Source organism: Muscardinus avellanarius (genome assembly GCF_963383645.1).
Source record: "Muscardinus avellanarius genome assembly, chromosome: 15".
NCBI lineage: Eukaryota > Metazoa > Chordata > Mammalia > Rodentia > Gliridae > Muscardinus > Muscardinus avellanarius.
In genome coordinates this window covers 20,076,970-20,097,737 of record NC_137801.1, presented here as the reverse complement: position 1 = coordinate 20,097,737, position 20,768 = coordinate 20,076,970, and the positions used below count along the sequence as shown (strand labels likewise).

Genomic DNA, 20,768 nt, shown 5'->3' with positions numbered 1-20,768 from the left:
CTTCCTCCTCACTCCTGTTGTCTCCAAAGGCCTAGGCGATTGTGGAATACTGTGGCAACACCATGGAACCACACTTCCTAGTGAAATGCCAAACCCAATATGATGCATAATTACAATGCACGAAATTAAAAAAGAAAAAAGACCGTGTAGAGGTTCCCCAGGTCTCTGCTAAATAGAACGAATGGTCATAATTTAGGAGAGTCATCTTTTACAAATGCGGACTTTCTGACCCAAAGAATGAGGCTTGAAACTGCTGGAGCCATTCTGTTATCATGAATGAAGACATCCGGAGGACCTTCTTGCCATGTGTAGCAGGGCCGAAAATCACAGGTAGATGGTTGGCACTACGTAATTCAGCCAAGGGGGCGCCCCTGTCGACTGTTTGTTGTATTGGTGTTAGGCAATAAATTCTCTAAAAGTTAAAAAAGAAATGGTACACCCTGTTGAATATTTTTATTTGCCCTTTTTTCAGGTGCACAGAATTTTGATGTCATACGATTGTCAACTTACAGAACAGCCTGCAAATTACGATTTGTACAAAAACGATGCAATCGTAAGTCATTTCTTCTCATGTCTCAGATGGGCAGATAAGACTGATTATTATAAAACTTTTTATTATAAAAGTATCTTTTAGACATATCATCGTGTTAACTGATTTTTTTCTTAAGTATTTATCAGAATATAAACTTTATAATGGGAAGAAATTGTCATTTTACTTCTTTTACTCCCAAAATGTTCAACAAACTATAATGTAACCAGTTTTGAGGCTGACATGATAGTAATGTGTGTGCGTGCATGCGTGCGTGCGTGCGTGCGGTATTAGGGATGTAACCCAGTGGCCGCCTACCTCTGGGCCACATCCTCAGACCCACTTTATTTTTTTATTTGGAAACAGGGTCTCGCTGCATTGCTGAGGCTGGCTTCGAACCTATGATCCTCCTTTCTCAGCCTCCCACATACCGATTTCAAGTGTGTGTCACCACGCTTGGCCTAGTAATGTTCTTTAGGTTGCAGAATAGATTTCTCCTTGTTGCTAATATTAGTAAAATGTTTTATACAAAATTAATATAACTTATCAGTTTCTGCAGGAAAAGAAAAACTTGATAAAAGTATAAGAGGTAATTTTCATGATTAAACTTGATATAACATAAATCAACCTTTCAGTAAGTAATTGCTAGCCGGGTGTGGTGGCTCAGACTTGTAATCCCAGCATTTGGGTGGCTGAGACAGGAGGATTGCGATTGGCGGACAGCCTCAGCTACTTGTGAGGCTCTTTGCAACTCATTGAGACCCTGTTTCAAAATAAAGAAAAAAAACATAGGGCTTAGAGTGTAGGTTGGAGGTAGAATGCCCCTGGGTTCCATCTCCAGTACCTCAAAAAAAAAAAAAAAAAAAAAAAAAAAAGTAATTGCTATCATGTGGATTATAAAACAGTGCATGTATATATGTGTGTATATTTTTAAAAATTTCTATGAATATTAACTTATGAATTGCTACTGTACTTCTCTGGTGTGTATGTTTATGTATGTAAAAAAGTGTATACTAATGAAAAATGAAATTTTTTCTTTTTGTGTGTGGTACTGGGAATTGAACTCAGGAGCATTCTACCTTCAAGCTATACCCACAGTCTTTTATTTTTCTATCTTGAAATAGGGTCTAAGTTTCTGAGGCTGGCTTTGAACCTGTCATCCTTTTGTCTCAGCCTCCCAAGTACTAGGATTACAGATCTGTGCAACCACATCCAGCTATGAAAACTGGTTTTTTTTTTTTTTTTTTTTTTTTTTTTTTTTTGTGTGTGTGTGGTACTAGGAGTGGAACCCAGAGGCTTTCTACCTCCGGGTTATACTCCCAGACCTATTTTATATTTTATTTGGAAACAGGGTCTCACCAAGCTGCAGAGAGCCTCACTAAGTAGCTGAGGCTGGCTTCAAACCTGTGCGATCCTCCTGTCTCAGCCTCCCAAACACTGGGATTACAAGTGTGCGCCACCACGCCTGGTTGAAAAATGATTTTATATAATGAAAATAACATTAACCTAAGAATCAAAAATCTCAGTTTAAACTTTATTTTGCCATTATTATAAACCAAATGCCTTGGGCACGTCACTTTATATCTGATAACTTCTACCAGACTTTGCCCTGTAAATTCTATCTTAAAATTCTCTCTCTAAAGAGCTTATTTTGCTATCCTAGATCAAAATCATGTTTCTTTAGTGAATTCCCAAAGCATTGTTTTTCAAATTATGGGTTGTGACCCATTAATGCTTTATGAAATCTTGGTGAGCTGTAATTTAAAGCCATAATTTAAAATATGTAATACAAAAGAAAAAGAAATGACCAGTATGCTGTTTATATGGTAAAAATAAATAGTGTTTTGTGAAACTTTCTTTTTTTTACATATTTGGATATGTGTATGTATGTGCGAACTGACAAGAACAAAGAAAACCCTTAGGAACAAAGTAGAACACAGAACTCTGCTGGGTTTTTCTTCTTTATTTCTCAAGCATAATTTACAAATAATTTACCTCTTACAGATGGAACCCAGGGGCAATCTACCTCCAAGCTACACCCCCAGCACTATTTTTTACCCTTCCTTCCTCCCTTCCTCCCTTCCTCCCTTTCTTCCCTTTCTTCTTTCTTCTTTCTTCCTTCTTCTTTCTCCTTTCTCCTTTCTCCTTTCTTTGTGGCACTGGGGATGGCAGAGGAGAATTCTACTTCCAGGCTATACTCCTAGACCTATTTTTTAAATATATATTTTATTTGGAAACAGTTCTCACTAGGTTGCTGAGAGCCTCACTAAATAGCAGAGGCTGGCTTCGAAACTGCAAGATCCTCCTGTCTCAGCCTCCCAAGTACTGGGATTACAAGCGTGTGCCACCATGCCTGGCTATAATTCACCTCTTTAATGTAGAGTCCTGCTGTGATTTTATTGGGAGTTAAAAAAATTCTGTAGATCAATTTGGAGAGAACTGGCAAATTTCCAATACTGGGATTTTCTCCAGTGAACATGATAACCCGTCCTCCATTTATTTAGGTCTTTGATTTCTGCCAACCTTATGCATAGATTTCTTTGTAGAGACCTGCACATCCTTCATTGAATTTGTTCTTAGATCTTTGTTGCTTATGACACGACTATAGTGTTTGAGATGTTTACTGTTACTGACTTGTAAGAATACAGCATCTTGTACATGATGACCTATCGACTAGCAGTTGTTCTAGACCCACATGTTTATTTTAGTAATTTGTCTGTTGAAGTGTCAGGATTCTCTTGGCGTGTGTTGTGTCACTTCTGATTAATGATCATTATATTTCTCTGTCTGTGGTACTGATTGTTACCTTACCCTCGTGTTTCTGTTGGTCAGGCCGCAGGTGTGGTAGAAACAGTGATGGTGGGTGGCCTTCTCTCATTTGCAGGAGCAGAGCAGAGGCTCTTAATATTTCACTAGTGAGTACTTCTTGGCATCTGTACATCTCTGGATAAATATTTACTTAAGTTGTTTCTCCATTTTTAGATTGGTTGTCTTTTTTTGTGGAGATGAGAGGGTTTTTAGTGTTCTGGATCTTAGACCTTTGTTGACACATGATTTATAAACATTTTCTTTCTTTCTTTTCCCTTTCTCAGCATTACCTTTTAAAATACAGAAGTTTAAGTTTTAATAAAATGCAGCGTATCTCCTTTTCCGTTGGCTGCTTCTACTTCAGGTATCTTGCTCCCGTTCTTGAGGGGAGAGCATTGCGTCCTCCCACTGAAGATAGCATTTGCCGTCTAGTTTTGAAGATGCCCTGGGCCAGGTTGAGGGAGACCCCTTCTGCTCCTAGTTTGTGGTATATTTGTTAAGAGAGTGTGATTGGTTTTGTCAGATGTTTTTTCTGTATCTGTTGAGAGGAGCAAGTTTCTGTTATAGATAAAGCTGCTTCGCCTTTCTTTCCGTTAGGAGTTGCAGTCCTCTGCTTCCTTTGTCGATGACATCTTGTGTCATTTAACTATTGTTCTTTCAAGGAAACGTCTCTTTACTGTCTAGTTGAGTGTTGCTTACTTTTCTCCTGAGTCATAAGTGCACTGAAGATGATTTAAAAATTTTTCTTCTAGGATATTTATTTATTTATTTATTATTATTATTATTTTTTTGTGTGTGTGGTACTGGAAGTAGAACCCAGAGGCTTTCTACCTCCGGGCTCTACTCCCAGACCAATTTTTATATTTTATTTGGAAACAGGGTCTCACTTAAGTTGCTGAGAGCCTCACTAAGTAGCTGAGGCTGGCTTCGAACCTGTGCGATCCTCCTGTCTCCGCCTCCCAAGCGCGGGGATTACAAGCGTGCGCCACTGCACCCGGCTCTCTTCTAGGATTTTTAGCTATTTTCAAGCGGAAGGTAGATCCAGGCTTCTAGTTACCTAATTGCTGGAAATAAAAATTTTAAAAGCAACTTCCTAACTAACAATGAAAAGAGGCAGGAAATAAATTTACTTTAGGTTCAAATCATTCAGAGGTGTGAGTAGTCTGTGAGGCATATTAGTGTTTTACTAATGGAAATGTAGCTCTCTCTTTAGGGCCACAGAGAGTAAAGTTTGAGTTGCAATTGTGGCTGAGGTTGTTAGGCTGAGTAATAAAATGAGGTGACTTGAGATGGTGTAGCAAGTTCCTAGCACAGCTGCAGGACCCCAGGAGCGGGCTGTTCTTGATGCAGGTCACTGCTTCGGAGGCCGGGCACACCACTTCCTTGGGACTAACAGTCTCTGCTCTGTCAGAAAATATTTTTCTCACTGTTGGCCAGAAAGTTTCTTTATTTTAAATTTAAAAAACCAGTTGCTAAATTTAAACGTACAAAAATTAGGAAGGTGGTATAATATTTTAAAATTATTGAGCCAGGTGTGGTGGTGCATGCTTGTAACCCTGGTCCTTGGAAGGCAGAGACAGGAGGATCGCAGGTTCCCAGGCAGCCTCAGCTACTTAGTGAGGCCCTCTACAACTTTATGAGACCCTGATTCAGAATAAAGAATAAAGAACAAAAAATAAGGCTGGGGGTATACTCAGCGGTAGAATGCCCTTGGGTTCAATCCTCAATGCCACAAAAAAAGAAAAAAAGAAAGAAAGAAAGAAAGAAAAAAAAAATGTTGACAGCCCATTTTCTTCGTGTTTTAGTTCATCTTGTTGATATCTGGAACATGATTGAAGCCTTCCGAGACAGTGGCCTTAATACACTGGACCATACTACCGAGATCAGCGTGTCCCGCCTCGAGACCGTCATCTCATCCATCTACTACCAGTTGAACAAGCGCCTTCCTTCGACTCACCAGATCAGCGTGGAGCAGTCCATCAGCCTCCTGCTCAACTTCATGATCGCTGCATATGACAGGCGAGTACCTCACACGCTCACCTCAGCTTGAGGAAACCTGTCACCGGGTCACTCTTCTCCCTTGTGCCTTGTGTCGGGTTGTCAGCCTGGAATCGCAGTTAAAAGGGAACTTGTTTGCTGGGAGTGGTGGCGCATGTCTGCGATCTCAGCGTGTGGAGGCCGAGACAGGAAGATTTCAGGTTCAAGGACAGCCTCATCAGCGTAGTGAGGCTAGCTACCAAGCAGACCCTGTTTCAAAAGAAACAAACTAACAAAAAAGGGCTGGGGTATAGCTCGGAGGTAGTCTGCCCCTGGGTTCACACACACACACACACACACACACACACACACACACACACACACCTCACTGTCCTGGAGCCTGTCACATACTAAGCTCTGTAATATCATGGAGGATCACAACACTTGTGGCATACTGTGTAGTAAAATTGTAGGTACCTCAATATAGCTGTTCTCTCTCCAGTGAAATAGATCGTAAGTTATAGGTGGATTACGAGGCTTTCTAGTTGACAACTTTTCCTTACCTTGTAACATCAAATGCCTTTGGACTCAAATATCTTATTTTCTTTTTATAGATGTGTAGGAACCTATTTAAATTTTTTTGAAATCTTCTACACTGTTGGTGGGACTGCAAACTAGTTCAGCCGCCATGGAGATCAGTGTGGAGAGTCCTTTGAAAACCGGGAATGGATCCACATATGATCCAGCTATACCACTCCTGGGCGTCTTTCCAAAGGGGTTGAAACCAGAGAACTATATTATATAATAGATGCATACCTGTGTTCGTAGCAGCACAATTCACAATAGCCAAAGTATGGAACCAACCTAGGTGTCCCTCAACAGATGAATGGATTACAAAATTATGAGAAACACACACAATGGAATTCTACTCAGCAATAAAGAAAAAAATTATGTCATTTGCCAGAAAATGGAAGGAGCTGGAGAACATTGTTAAGTGAGATTAGCCAGTCACGGAAAGCGGAGGGTCCCATGTTTTCTCTAATATGCAGAAGCTGGGGAGTAACTGGGATGGCGGAGGGATCCAGACAACGGAGGAGAAACGCCAGTGGAGCCAGGGAGGTGGTCTAAGGGGAGGTGGGGGGGCTGAGGTTCACTGATGGAATGCTATCACCGACTATGCGTACAGATGTGAATAGTCCAGCATCATTCTCAGTATTCTACATTGGGAAGGGGACCAAGTGCCGTGTGCATGCATGCCATTATCAATATGATTTACATTATGATGTGAGACTATAACGTACAATAAAAGCACATTATAAAGTAAACAGATACGCCGGGCGTGGTGGCACACACTTGTAATCCCCGCGCTTGGGAGGCTGAGACAGGAGGATTGCACAGGTTCGAAGCCAGCTGTGTTTAAGAGACCCTGTTTCCAAGTTAATAAAAATATAAAATAGGTCTGGAGTGTAGCCCGGAGGTGGAAGGGCTTCCAGAAATCCCAGTACTACCAAAAAGAAAAAAAAAAAAAAGAATGGAATCAGACATGATGCCACACAACTCTAGTACTTGGGAGGCTGAAATGGGAGGATCTCAGGGTGTGAGGCCAGCCTCAGCAACTGAGTGAGACCCCATTTTTTTAAAAATAAACAAAATAGGGCTGGGGTGTAGCTTGGAGGTAGAATGCCTCTGGGTTGAATTCCCAGCACGTTAAAAAAAAATAAAGAATGAGAAGAGCAAACCTAGAAGCAGAAGGTATACAGATATCCTGGGACGTAGTCAAAGAAAGCTAGACATGTATGGAAAGAGACACAGAAGAAGAAATACCAGGGAATAAATCAGATGAACCTGAGCAAGTGCGGAAAGCGGCGCGCGAGTTGGGGGAGGAGGAGTGAGCGCTGCTGGTGGTGAGGCTGGTGGTTTTCAGGTCAGTGCGTGCGCAACTGGACTCTGCCTGTAAGACTCTTATCTAACTGTCTTCCTTGCAATCTGTATGTGCTAAGAACTTACTTACCCTCTAGAAATTTTAAATTGACTTTCTTGTGCTGGGAAAAACAGAGGCTCTGGTTATCAGAGTTTTGTTTCTGAAAACCAGTGCATTTTGTTAAGTAGTTCACATATTAGTCTTGTAATTGCCTGGCCGATCAGTTCCTTAGGCTTGAGCTCAGGTCCCTGTGAGCGCCTGTGCGCGCGGAGCGCCTGTGCATTCTGCCTGAGCTTTTCAGGGTTTGTGTTTCGTAATTCCTCAAGGTTAAAATTTAAAGGCAAAATAATTTAATCTTTTCTCTCTTCCAAATTTGTAGTCAGTTTTTTTTTTGCCACATGGTTTATGATTATTACAATAGATAACGAGACCCTAAAAACCACTGTAACAAATGGGGTGTAGGATTTTCTTTCTTAAGCAGTATTTCCTGAAGATTTAAATTTTTTTTTTTTTATTGTACTGAGAATGGAACCCAGGGACATTGTATCTCCTAGCTACACCCCCGGCCCTATTTTTTAGTCTTCTTATTTTTGAAACAGGGTCTCACTGAGTTGTGAAGGGCCTCGCTAAGTAACTGAGGCTGTCTGCAAACCAGATCCTCCAGTGTCCACCTCCCGAATGCTGGGATTACAAGCGTGCGCCACCATACTTGGCCCGTGTTTCAAGATTTTAAGAAATAAAAACACTGAAAGTACAGAGAACAGTTACAAACATCCGTGTGTTACCACCTTAGTGAGGACCGCAGGGAGCAGAAACATCGATGTTCCTCTTCCCTCACCTCGGTCCCCAGTACAGCTGCACTGGCCACCCTGCTATCTGGCCCAGTGCACAGCACCAGGGGCCTTAGCCAGTCCAGGTACTTCCAGCTCCCAGCGCCAGGGAGAGGAGGCCCGCCTCTGCAGTGAGCCAGCCCCACGCTCTAGGGCTTCCACTTCCACTCTCTGTTTTCGGCTTCAGTGCAGCTTAGTCTTCAACTGTGAGGAGGAGAAATGGACGCCCTGGGCCTTTTCAGTAACAGGAGGCCAGAGGCAGGCCAGCCCTGTCTTACGCACTGGGGCTCCGGCTTCATCTTCTCAAAGAGCTTCTGCCTCTGCCTTCTGCTCATATCAGCTTCGTCCTTAACACTGACTTCAAACGATGCTTGCCTGTGGGCACTGCATGTGTTTCCTTCAAGCCGAGGCAGCAGAGGGCCGGGTTTTCCCAGCATCACACAGAAGAACCTGAGCCTTTCCTCTAGAACCATGCGCTTGGGCCAGGTGAGCAAGGTGTGACGTCTTCAGCCCTGGCCAGTGAGCACGTGTCCCCAGAGCAGAGGGGAGCTGAGTTGCTGCCCTGACCACACACGCTCACAGTGGGGCACGGTTAGATTGGATCTGAGGGAGGCGGCCATGGCGGTCACCGCTAGGCTCCTCAGGCACACCAGAGCACGTGGTGACATGGCCTCACTGTCCACTCACTTCCTTAGATCTGAAATTGGGTTTTCTTTTTCTGACTGTTAGCATATCTATTTCCGTCTTATCAATATCTTTCATATATGGCTCAGCTTTTAAAAATTTCTCTCCTTTTAGAAGAGTTTTATCAGGCTTCCTTTCTGTTCATTTGTCTTTCATCTGGAGCCATGCTACTGTTTATTATGTAGAACACAATAACTATGTCTATTGTTGTTATTATTTCTTTTTGGTGGCACTGGGAGTGGAACCCAGGGGCTTTCTACCTTTGAGCTGTACTCCCAGACCTATTTTACATTTTATTTGGAAACAGGGTCTCACTAAGTTGCCGAGAGCCTCACTGAGTAGCTGAGGCTGGCTTTGAACCTGCGCGGTCCTCCTGTCTCTGCCTCCCAAGCGCGGGGATTACAAGCATGCGCCACCACGCCCGGCACAAGTACTTAAGATGACAAAAAAAGTCAGCCCAAATAAAATTAGAGTATTTGTGCTGAATAGGAAAATTTTCCAATATAGTAGCACATTTAACTCTTTTTTATTTTTTTGGTGGTACTGGGGTTCCTGGAGACTCTTATACCTCTGGGCTACACTCCCAGACCTATTTTTATTTGGAAACAGGGTCTCTTAAGCCAGCGCAGCTGGCTTCCAACCTGTGCGATCCTCCTGTCTCCGCCTCCCAAGCTCGGGGATTACAAGCATGCACCACCACGCCCAGCACATTTGACTCTTTTTTTTTTTTGGTGGTACTGGGGTTACTGGAAGCCCTTCTACTTCCGGGCTACACTCCCAGACCTATTTTTTTTTTTTTTTAAATTTGGAAACAGGGTCTCTTAAGCCAGCGAGGCTGGCTCTGAACCAGCGCGATCCTCCTATCTCAGCCTCCAAAGCGTGGGGATGGGGATTACAGGCGTGCGCCACCACGCCCGGCCACATTTAACTCTTAAAAGACTGATCACAGTTCTTTTAGGAAGTTCCCAGGAAATATTACAGAAAGAGCTAAGGGTCTTGAATATTTTTAAAACAGTGAAATTCTAAGTGGGGGGGACCTGTACAAAATGGAGAAAAGGAGCTGCCTGAGGATTGGGGCGTGGAGCCCAGGGCCTGCACCTCCTCCCCAGCATGGTGGCTGCAGGCGGGGTCTGTGACGTGCGACTGTGCCCCTGCTGAGGTCTGCGTGCTCAGCCACAGCTGACTCACACGGGGACTGAGAGGAGTGAACTTGAACTCGTCCTTGACTTACTGTGTATTTTGTAGCTTTTCTCTAAGGAGAAGTCATTATTTGTGCTAGATTCCACACATAAATTTTCCTGGTCTCAAAATGGGCAGGCCTGCAAGGGTTTGACGGCTAATATTTGAGATACTCCTTTTTGTTCTCTTGTGTTTATCCCTCACGTATGTATGTTGTATGCATGTGCATATGTACTGAGGGCTTTTTCTGAGTGTGTTGCTGTTGTTTAAAACTGATGGGAGAAGCAGCCCTGGTGGGTGACTTTGTGGAACCTTCTGGTCCATTCAGTGCCTCACCTCCACATTAATCTGAAGAAGACGCTGTTCTCCTCAGAAACCTCCAAAGGTTCCCCATGGCCTCGCATTAAGCCCACACTCCTCGGTGGTCTGATGGGCCTGGTCCTTTCTGCTCACACCAAGAGCTAACAAAGCTTTTCCGGGCTGTTTTTCCTCCACGATGCTCGTTTCTCCTTCTGTGTATGTGGGTTGACACTAACTCAGCCCTGCTCTAACCTACCCTGCCTGCCCGGAGGACTCAGTGACCTTTTCTTCTGTGGCCATATCTTCTAGCTTTCGAAGGGCTTAGTTCAAGTTTTTATCTATGCCGAAGCCTTCCTTGTTACCACCACCCTCACTTTTCTTCCCATCCCCTTTTTGTGTGTGGTCCTAGGGATTGAACCCGGGACATTCTACCTCTGAGCTACACACCCAGCCCTATTTTAATTTTTATTTTGAAACTGCGTCTTGCTAAATTGCTGAAGCTGGCCTCAAACCTGTGATCCTCCTGTCTCAGCCGCCAAAATTCTGGGATTACAGGCGACACCACTACAGCCAAATCCTTTTTATCCCTTTGATGACCTACAGTTCATGTCTGTATCATTAGTTTTGACATTAAATTTCTAAACTGCTTCATAAACGTACAAATGAGGTTGAAAGTTTCTGAGAGCCGGATGGGGTGGCTCACGCCTGTAGCCTGGTACTTGAGAGGCTAAGGCAGGAGGATCACAGGTTTGAAGCCAGCTTCAGCAACTTAGCAAGGCTAAGACCCTATTTCAAAACAGAAGGTAAAAATAGAACTGGGGGTATAGCTGAGGGATAGGACACCCCGGGCTCAACACCCAGTACCGGGGTGGGGGTGAGATGTGGGGGGAGAAAGTTCTTGAGAACAGAGGTGGTGCTTTGTATTTCTTTAATTCCTCAATTAGTACAGCGCTGGATTCCTAATAAGTGTCTGTAAGATTGAAATGAAAATCAGGAGGCATTCTGATGTGATAAAATTGAGTAATATTTTAAGCTGATTTTATTTGATTAAGCTGTTTCTCATTTTTCCAAGTGGATCCTTGATTTGCAGTTAATTGTTGCATAATCCATCCTCTGTGAAGTTTCATAAATTAAGATTAATTGGAAAAATGCAACTTTTTGAGAATCAAAGAGAAATGCTCTTATTCCTTTTAGCAGTGTGTGATGATTGAACCGGCAATAGCATTTCTAAAGTCTCTCTTCATACAAGAAGCACTAATTTATAGTTGGCAGGATCCCCAGTTGTTTGCTTAGAGGTATAGAAACAGCTTGTTTTCTTAAGTAAAAGATGTTCGCCATAGTTATATTTTCAGAAGTATTAACTTGAATAGCAGAGTCTTACTAGGTCCTGTATAGCCATGAAACATCATTTTGATTGGGTTAGTTTAAATATTAAAAGATAGGCAGAATTCGAGATGCCATTAAGTTGGAATGAGAGCTCTCGTGTCTGAAGGGCGCAGGTGAGGGTTGCAGGGGTTTCCGAAGGCACCTGCATGTTAAGACATACCGTGTTTATCCAGGGTGACTCACTGTCTGCTTCGCTTGGCACGAGGCTAATGATGGTGTTTTCTCGGTGTTGGATAATAAGAACTCTTTTTAGAAGTCATGTGCGTGGTTTATTGTCAGCTGTAAAATGATAGGTCTGTAGAAATGAATCATGCAGAGAAGTCTGAGGAGGAGGATCAGCAGGCTGGTGGGGAGGGGGCCCCCAGGGCTTCTCTCTGGGTGGGGTTAAAATAACAAGGTTCCTCTCTACTGTCTCCTCCACGGATCCTTTCCTTTTAGTGTCTTTGCACAGGGCTTAATATTCACTGTGAATTGTTACATTTTAAATATTGACCAGGTTATTGTAGGCCAGATTTTAGGTGAGTTATGTTATTGGTGATGAAACCAGGTTAAATATTTTCCCCAAATCTTGTTTGAAGAGAGTTGATTCCGGTTCAGACCTGGACTGGACGCAGGAAGTAGTGAAGCGTGGATGCTTGCGAGGCGGACATGCCGTGGCCAGGGTGGCCGCCTGTTCTAAGTGTGACTTGACCAGTGCACAAAGAATAATTTCAGATGCCTGGTGGGACGCTCAGGAACGAGTTCTTCCAAGAAGAACCAGCTGGATAAAGAACATAGTCGTGGGGCATTGGGCTGCCGGGGGTCTGTAGTGGCCCTTCACCGTAGAGGAAGGGTGCAGGCGTGCTGCGGAAACAGGAGAAAAGTGAAAGCGACACCTTCCCCTGCTTTGTTTGGGGCGATTTCTGTGCAGGACATTGTAGTTAGCTTAAAGTAGACCGAGGGGATTCCGTGCCGAGAAGAACACTCATGGCAAAGGGGCCAGTGTTGATGTCTGGACTGTAGAGCAAGGCGTGGAGAGGAAGGAGCTAAGGTTTTTCTTTCTGAAGGGAAAAATATGAATACCGGGATTTGAGAAGTACGATATTTTGTTGTGGTTGTTCTGGAGATTGAACATCCAGGCATTTTACCTCTGAGCTAGACCCCGAGTCTGATTTTTTTTCTTTTTTCTGAAATAGGGTCTTGCTAAGTTGTTGAGAGTTTCACCAAGTTGCTGAGGCTTTCCTGGCACCTGCGATCCTCCTGTCTTAGCCTCCCAAAGTACTTGGATTACAATGTGTCCCACCACGCTTGGCTGAGGAGCTAGGCAGTTAAGAATACCCCTTTACTAATTCTGTTGGGTGATTATTTTTTTATGCCAAGTTGTATTCAGATTTTAACATAATAAGTTTCCTTAATAAATATCGATATCTATCTTTCATATGCCATTTATTCATTTTGTATATAACTTACTTTCATATTTCCTTTTGAAAATGAATGCACTTTATTTACTTATTTTATTTTTTGTGGTGCTGGGGATTGAACTCTGAGGTATTCTACCTCCAAACTACCCTCCAGTCTTATTTTATTCATTTTTTGTTGGTAAACAGTGTCTCACTAAGTTGCTGAGGTTGGTTTCAGCCTCCCAAGTACTGAGATTACTGGCGTGCGCTACCACGCCCAGCAGCCTTTTAGAAATAAGCCTTCTGACAGTAGAAATTATGCATCTAAAGTTATAAATGAGCTGGGCGTGGTGGCGCACGCTTGTAATCCCAGCATTTGGGAGGCTGAGACCAGAGGAGCGCGGTTCGCAGACAGCCTTAGCTACATAGTGAGGCCTTCCGTAACTTAGTGAGACTGTTTCAAAATAAAGAATAAAAAACAGGGCAGGGGGTGTAGCTCAGAGGTCGAATGCCCCTGGGTTCCATCCCCAGACCCGCAAAAAAAATAAAGTTATAAATGATGGTCAGCATTATAAGTGGGGAAGAGGAGTTCATAACTAAGACCCGAGCCCACTCTCCCATTCCTAGTATGCATAAGTACGTATGTACAAATTCTTAAATGTAAACATTCACTGAGCATCTTCCTCAAATATCTCTTATTTGTAGATGCACCCCCCAAATCTCCTTCTATACATGTATCCAGAATTTTCAAATAGGTCTGCTGTTACAGCTCCAGCAACTGTACTTACATTTTCCCGTTCTCTTCGTGAGCTGCCCACTGAGGCTTCTGTGCGCCCTCCCCCGGGCAGCCCGCGAGCGGCGCACGCCTGGATGTGCAGGACTGAGTGGAGCCTGCTGCCGGGTGGGAGGCGGTGGAGAGCGCTGCGTGACTGCTGTGGGTAGAAAACTTAGCGAGGCTCACAGCAACTTAGTAAGGTACTATTTCCAAATAAAAACAAAATAGAGCTGACTGAGTGTGTAGTTCAGAGATAGAATGCCCCTGGGTTCGCTGTTCCCCAGCACCATAAAAAAATTAAATTTATTTTTTAGAAGTAATGATGTCAGCTGGGTATAATGGCACATATCTGTAATCCCAGTACTTGGGAGGCTCAGATAGGAGGATTGCAGCTGGGCGGCCAGACTCATGAACCTCGTGAGACCCTGTTTCACAACAAACAACAAGGGCTGGGGCTGCATCGTACCCAATAAGACCTCTTGTCTGGAGTTTATAGATGAGTCCTTGTGTGTACTCTTCACTGAAGAGCGTAAAGTCTAATCTGGCTCTCCTGGGTTTTGTCAGAATTGTATTGAACCACAGGACATTCACCTATGTCTGCTACGTAATTGCTTAGAGAGAGAGAGAGAGAGAGAGAGAGAGAGAGAGAGAGAGAGAGAGAGAGTGTGAGAGTGTGTGTGTGTGTGTGTGTGTGTGTGTGTGTGTGTGTGTGTAGCTCCCACACATTTGGTGTCAAAGTGATGTACAAGATAAAATGCTGTGTTAAGAGGGCATAGGCAATAGTTTTCTCTCTCCTTCACCTCTGAGGACCACGTTGAATCAGAACAGCATTCTGATTAGTTTAGGAAGAATTGACACATTACGATACTGTATTTTCCATTTCATGAACATTATATAGCTAAGTCTTTGATTTTTTTGGCCAGTATTTTAGAGTATTTAGTATACAGATCAGTCTTTTTTTTTTTCAAAAAAATCAAAGTATTTCATGTTTTTTTCTTTCAATAATTTACAGAAATAAAATTGAATTTTCTATTTTGAGTTTATATTCTGCAACCTTGCTAAACTCGCAACCTTGCTAACTTATTTTAGTGATGTGTGTGTGTGTATCTGTGTGTGTGTAGTACTGGGGATTGAACTCAGAGGCATTCTACCTGAGCTACACCCCCATCCCTATTTTATTTTTTATTTATTTTATTTATTTTATTTTTTATTTGTTTCTTTTGCAGGTCTGGGGATGGAACCCAGGGGCATTCAACCTCTGAGCTACACCCCCTGCCCTATTTTTTTTTATTCTTTATTTTGAAACCAGGTCTCACTGAGTTTCTAAGGGCCTCACTAAGCAGCTGAGGCTGTCCACAGAACTGCGATCCTCCAGTCTCAGCCTCCCGAATGCTGGGATTACAAGCGTGCGCCACCACGCCTGGCTCTTATTTTTTATTTTGAAGCAGGATTTCACTAAGTTGCCGAGGGCCTTCACTAAGTAGGTGAGTTTGGCCTTGAACACACAATTCTGTCTCATTCTCCCAAGTACTAGGATTACAGGCATGTGCCACCACGCCTGATTATTATAGTGCTTTTAGTAGGTTTTATAGCTTTATTTATTAGGCTTATTGAAGTTTTCTAAATGCATGGTCATATTATCAAAAGGAGACAGTTTTATTTCTTCACTTTTAACCTGTATGCTCTCCCCCCCCTTTCTTTTTTCTTGCCTTTTATCATCAGCTGGGGTCCCTAACGTCAGGCTTACGAGGGATGGTAGAAGCAGTCGTGTGTGTGTGTGTGTGTGTGTGTGTGTGTGTGTGTGTGTGTGTGTGTGTGTTGCTGAGGATTTATCCCAGGGGCATTCTACCTCTGAACTACACTCCCAGCCTTTATTTATTTATTTATTTATTTATTTATTTATTTATTTATTTATTTATTTGGTGGTACTGGGGTTCCTGGAAGCCCTTCTACCTCTGGTATACACTCCCACGGGCTACACTCCCAGACCTATTTTTTAACATTTTTATGTGGAAACAGAGTTTCTTAAGCCAGTGAGGCTGGCTCCAAACCAGCGCGATCCTCCTGTCTCCGCCTCCCAAGCGCGGGGATTACAAGCGTGCGCCACCACGCCCGGCTTATTTATTTATTTATAATTTGTGGTTTTTTTTGTTTTTTTTTTGGTGGTACTGGGGTTCCTGGAAGCCCTTCTACCTCCGGGATACACTCCCACGGGCTACACTCCCAGACCTATTTTATATTTTTTATTTTGAAACAGGGTCTCTTAAGCCAGCAGGGCTGGCTCCGAACCAGCGTGATCCTCCTGTCTCAATCTCCCAAGTCCTGGCATTACAAGTGTGCACCACCACGCCCGGCTCAGCGGTCATTCTTGACTTGTTCTTCATCTTTGGGGAAAAGCACTCAGTCCTCAAATTTTAAATATGTTATTGTTATTTTTTAAATGTTCATCATCAGATAGAGGAAATTTGTTTTCCTAGTTTTCTGAGAGGTTGAATTTTGTCATCTGCATCTATTCAGATGATGATATATGTGGCTTTTCCCTTTTTTAAGTCTGTTGGGATGGTGAATTAATTTTCAAAAGTCTAAGTAGTCTTATATTCCTGGAATAACGCCCTCAGGTTGTGTTTATCTGTTTTATGTATTATTACATTTGATTTGTTCACATTTACAGATTTCTGTGATTATGTTCTGGAGGAATACCAACTTGTTTATGTTTCTATTGTTGTTATATCTTTATGTGGTTTTGGTATCAGAATAATACTGACATCATAAAAAAGTTGGGAAGTATCCCCTCTTTTTTTATTTCCTCCTCCTCCTCCTCCTCCTCCTCCTCCTCCTCCTCCTCCTCCTCCTCCTCCTCCTCCTCCTCCTTCTTTTTCTTCTTCTTTTGTACTGAGGATTGAACTCGAGGGCATTATGTCTGAGCTACAACCTCAGTCCCATTTTATTATTTACTTATTTATTAATTTTTATTTTTTGCGGTATTGGGGATTGAACCCAGGGGCATTCTACCTCTGAGCCATACCCCCAGCCCAATTTTTTATTCTTTATTTCGAGACAGGGTCTCAGTAAGTTGTGGCAGGCCTCACTAAGTAGCTGAGGCTGGCCATGAACCTGCGATCATCCTGTCTCAGCCTCCCAAGGACTGAGATTACAAATGTGCACCACCATGCTCAGCTCTATGTCTTAATTTTAAATATGGTCTCGCCGGGCGTGGTGGCACACGCTTGTAATCCCCGCGCTTGGGAGGCAGAGACAGGAGGATTGCGCAGGTTTGAAGCCAGCCTCGCTGGCTTGAGACCTTGTTTCCAAATAAAAATATAAAATAGGTCTGGGAGTGTAGCCCAGAGGTAGAAGGGCTTCCAGGAACCCCAGTACCATTAAATAAATAAATAAATAAATAAATAAATAAATAAATAAATAAATAAAATAAGTAAAGTCTCAATAAATTGTGGAGGGCCCTGCTAAATTGCTGAGGCTGGCCGCAAATATATGGCCCTCCTGTCTTAGTCTCCCAAGTCCTGGGATTACAGGTGTGGGCCACCTGCCCAGTTTATCTCTCTCATTTTTTTTTTATTACCTGAAAGAAATGCAGTTGTTTCATCATTACGTATTTGGAATTCACCAGTATAGCCCTATGAATGAGGAGCTTTCTTTTGGGAAGGCTTTAAAATAGCAATACAACGTCTTTAAGGGATCTAGGCCCAGTCAAGTTAGCTGTTTCATATTGAGTGAGCTTTAGTTTTATAAGAGGTAGTTTCATCTGTCTAGTTCGTCCAAGTTGTCAAACTTATGGACCTAAAGTGGAATTTTTACAATGAAAGTTCCTTATTATTTCTCTAATGTTTGTAGAACTTGTGATGATATTCTTTTTTATTTTGGTTATTAGTATCTTTTTTCTTATTTAGTTTGGCTAGAGACTTATCAGTTTTTTCTAGAGTACTGACTTGAGAACCTTCTTTTTTCCTAGTATAAACATTTTTAATACTTAAAAATTGGAAAATGCCCACCCTTTAATTCTTCTCTCAGTCTGAGATTGCCTTCTCCTGTCCTAGAGGCAACTGGTATTCTGTGTGTCTCTTTTATTAAGGGCCCACTTGGCATAGAGAAAAAGAAATAATGACATTTCTATTCTAACTCCTTTACTTGGTCTATCCAAGTAATTTCATAGATTCAGACTTATTTTCATAATAATTCCTTTCCTTTACTGTCAGAACCACTGATAGTAATCACTGTGGAAGGCAGTAGGTTCCTGATGCATGGGATTCTTTCAGAAGACATTTCTAGATGCTGCGCTTTCCCTCGAGACCTCAGGCTCCCAGTGTCCTTTGGGAATATTCCTTAGGGTCTTACCAGTTTTACACCACTGGTTTGCCTTTGATCTACAAATGTTTGTGTCATTGTTTGTTTGTTTTTGTGGTACTTGGGATTGAACCCAGGGTTTTTCTACCTCTGAGCTATACCCCCAACCCTTTTTTAATTTTTGATTTTGAAACAGGGTCTTGCCAGGTTGCTGAGAGCCTTACTAAGTTATCGAAGCTAGTCTCGAGCCTTCGATCCTCTTGTCTCAGCCTCCCAAGTACTGGGATTATGGGCATGTGCCATCATGCCTGGCATTTCTGTGTCATTCTTAGTTTACCCCTTTTTAATTTAATTCATGCTCTTCTAGTTGGGTGTAGTGGCACATACCGTAATCTCAGCCACTTAGGAGGCTGAGGCTGAGGAATTGTAAATTTGCAGCTAGCCTGGGCAATTTAGAGAGACCCTTTCTCAAAAAAAATAAAAGGGTATAGCTCTGTGGTAGAAGTACTGGGTTCAATCTCCAGTACTTCCATAGGGGGGGGGGACCTTTTATTGTTTGTTTTGTGGCACTAGGGATGGAACCCAGGGGTATTATGCCTCCAAGCTACACCTCCGGCCCTTGTTTTTTTTTTTTTTTTTTAATTTCTTTAGTCTTTTAATTTAATTAAATTAATTTATTTATTTTGGTGGTACTGGGGTTCCTGGAAGCCCTCTACCTCCGGGCTATCCCCCCAGATCTATTTTATATATATTTTTAAAATTTGGAAACAGGGTCTCTTAAGCCAGCGCGGCTGGCTTTGAACCTGCGTGATCCTCCTGTCTCTGCCTCCCAAGCACAGGGATTACAGGCGTGCGCCACCACGGCCGGCTAGTCTTTTTATTTTTGAAACAGGGTCTCACTGATTTGTGAAGGGCCTCGCTAAGTAGCGGAGGCTGTCCATGAACCGTGATCTTCCAGTCTCCGCCTCCCACGTGCTGGGTTTAAGCCTATGGCACCAGGAAGAACCTCTTAGCTGTTGACTTTTCTCATGTGACACAATGGATATTTGACATAGGAGTATTTCTTATCATTTCCAGGTGGCATATTCGCCTTATATGTGGGAGCATGTCTTCAATGCTGAAGACATTTTTAAAACCTCATTCTAATTTTAACTAGTACACTTTCCTGTTTTATGTTATGAAAAAATCAGACATAATAAAAGTCCAACTGTAACAGAAATTGGTATTTCTTTTCTTTTTTGTGTGTGTGAAACTGGGGATCGAACCCAGGGGCATTCTACCTCCAAGCTATACCCTCAGGGTCTCGCTAAGTTGCAGAGGGCCTCACTAAGTAGCTGAGGCTGGTCACGAACCTGCGATCCTCCTGCCTCAGCCTCCCAGTCCTGGGATCACAGGTGTGCGCCTCTGTGCCTCGCTGATGTTTGCCTTTGTTTTCAGGTGTGATCTTCCTGTATATCAAGGATGGTTTGGAAAACAGGAGAGACTCTTAGGGCCATTAGTGACTATAAATTGGGTGATATTTACTTTTCTAAACTAAGATGATATAGTTGTTTTTATTGCAAAAGTATTTTACTCTAAGCTACCATGAAACTGAGCACAAACTCTATAAAATTAACAAAGGCCCATTGTTAACCTGCATGTGCTGAGTTTAACAAGCAGCTGGTGAAGTTTCTGTCTGCCTGACGCCAGGCGTAGCTGAGAGGATGGAGCCTTGGTGCTGTCCTGGTGCTGGTGGGCCTGGCGTTGCACTTATGTGCCTCCTTTCATCTTCCCAGCTTTCAAAAAGGAAAAAAAAAAAGATTACTGTCCTTTTCCTTTTCTCACAGTGGTGTCTGAGCAGATCTGAGGCAGACGTGATTAAGCTTCTTAGAATAAACACTTACATGAGGATATAAAGATTAAAAAAAAAGATTTTTCCAGTAAAAACAAAGATGAGTATACTATAAAATCTTTATAGCAGTGTGCACCCTGCTGTTTAGTACATAACAGTCAACTGTTGCTATCCTGTTGTGGGGACATGTAACTGAATTATATTCAAACCAGGTGGCCCCTTGTGTTTAAAACACTTTAAGATGGGCGAAGTGGCACATGCTTGTAATCCCTGTACTTGGGAGGCTGAGACAGGAGGATTGCAGGTTTGAGGACAGCCTCAGCAAGTAGTGAGACTCTCATCAACCCTGTTTCCAAATAAGAAATAAACATTGAGTGAGGGTTGTATTTCAAAGATAGAATGCCTCTGGGTTCAGTCCTTAGTAACAAAACAAAAAACCAAAACCAAAATAAAACAACATTTCAGCTGTGGATTTGATGGGTTTAGTTGACAGGAAACTTAATTCGGGTTCACCACATAGATGAACCTAGAAAGCTGATAGAAATTGCTTTACAGATTGTTTCTGAAACTCATTTTCAGATAATTCAGTGTAGCTCTAGCATGCTTCACCTGGTAGAAATTGAAGCCTTAGTTCTACAAAAGAAGTAATTCCAGAGATTCTAAATGTGGTAAAATCGTAACATACAAGGGCAAGTATCAATGTACTGGTTGCTCAATATTTACATTTGATTGCTTTTGTGGTTCCAGATAGCAATTATTTCTAATATTTATTTTTCAGTGAGGGCCGAGGCAAGTTGACCGTATTTTCAGTTAAAGCTATGTTAGCAACCATGTGTGGTGGAAAAATGCTGGACAAATTGAGATGTA

General features: G+C 42.6%; 1 protein-coding gene across 1 annotated transcript in view; it reads left to right on the top strand.

The window, feature by feature from the left end:
- The window catches only part of DTNB (dystrobrevin beta), a gene marked incomplete at both ends in the record, with an annotated part of 203,282 nt that overhangs the window by 6,963 nt on the left and 175,551 nt on the right, over positions 1 to 20,768 (top strand). Inside the window, 3 exons of the mRNA XM_080711332.1 lie at positions 473 to 553; positions 5,143 to 5,356; positions 20,680 to 20,765. Coding sequence (XP_080567458.1) covers positions 473 to 553; positions 5,143 to 5,356; positions 20,680 to 20,765 — 381 coding nt within the window. The remainder of the gene's footprint in view (positions 1 to 472; positions 554 to 5,142; positions 5,357 to 20,679; positions 20,766 to 20,768) is intronic.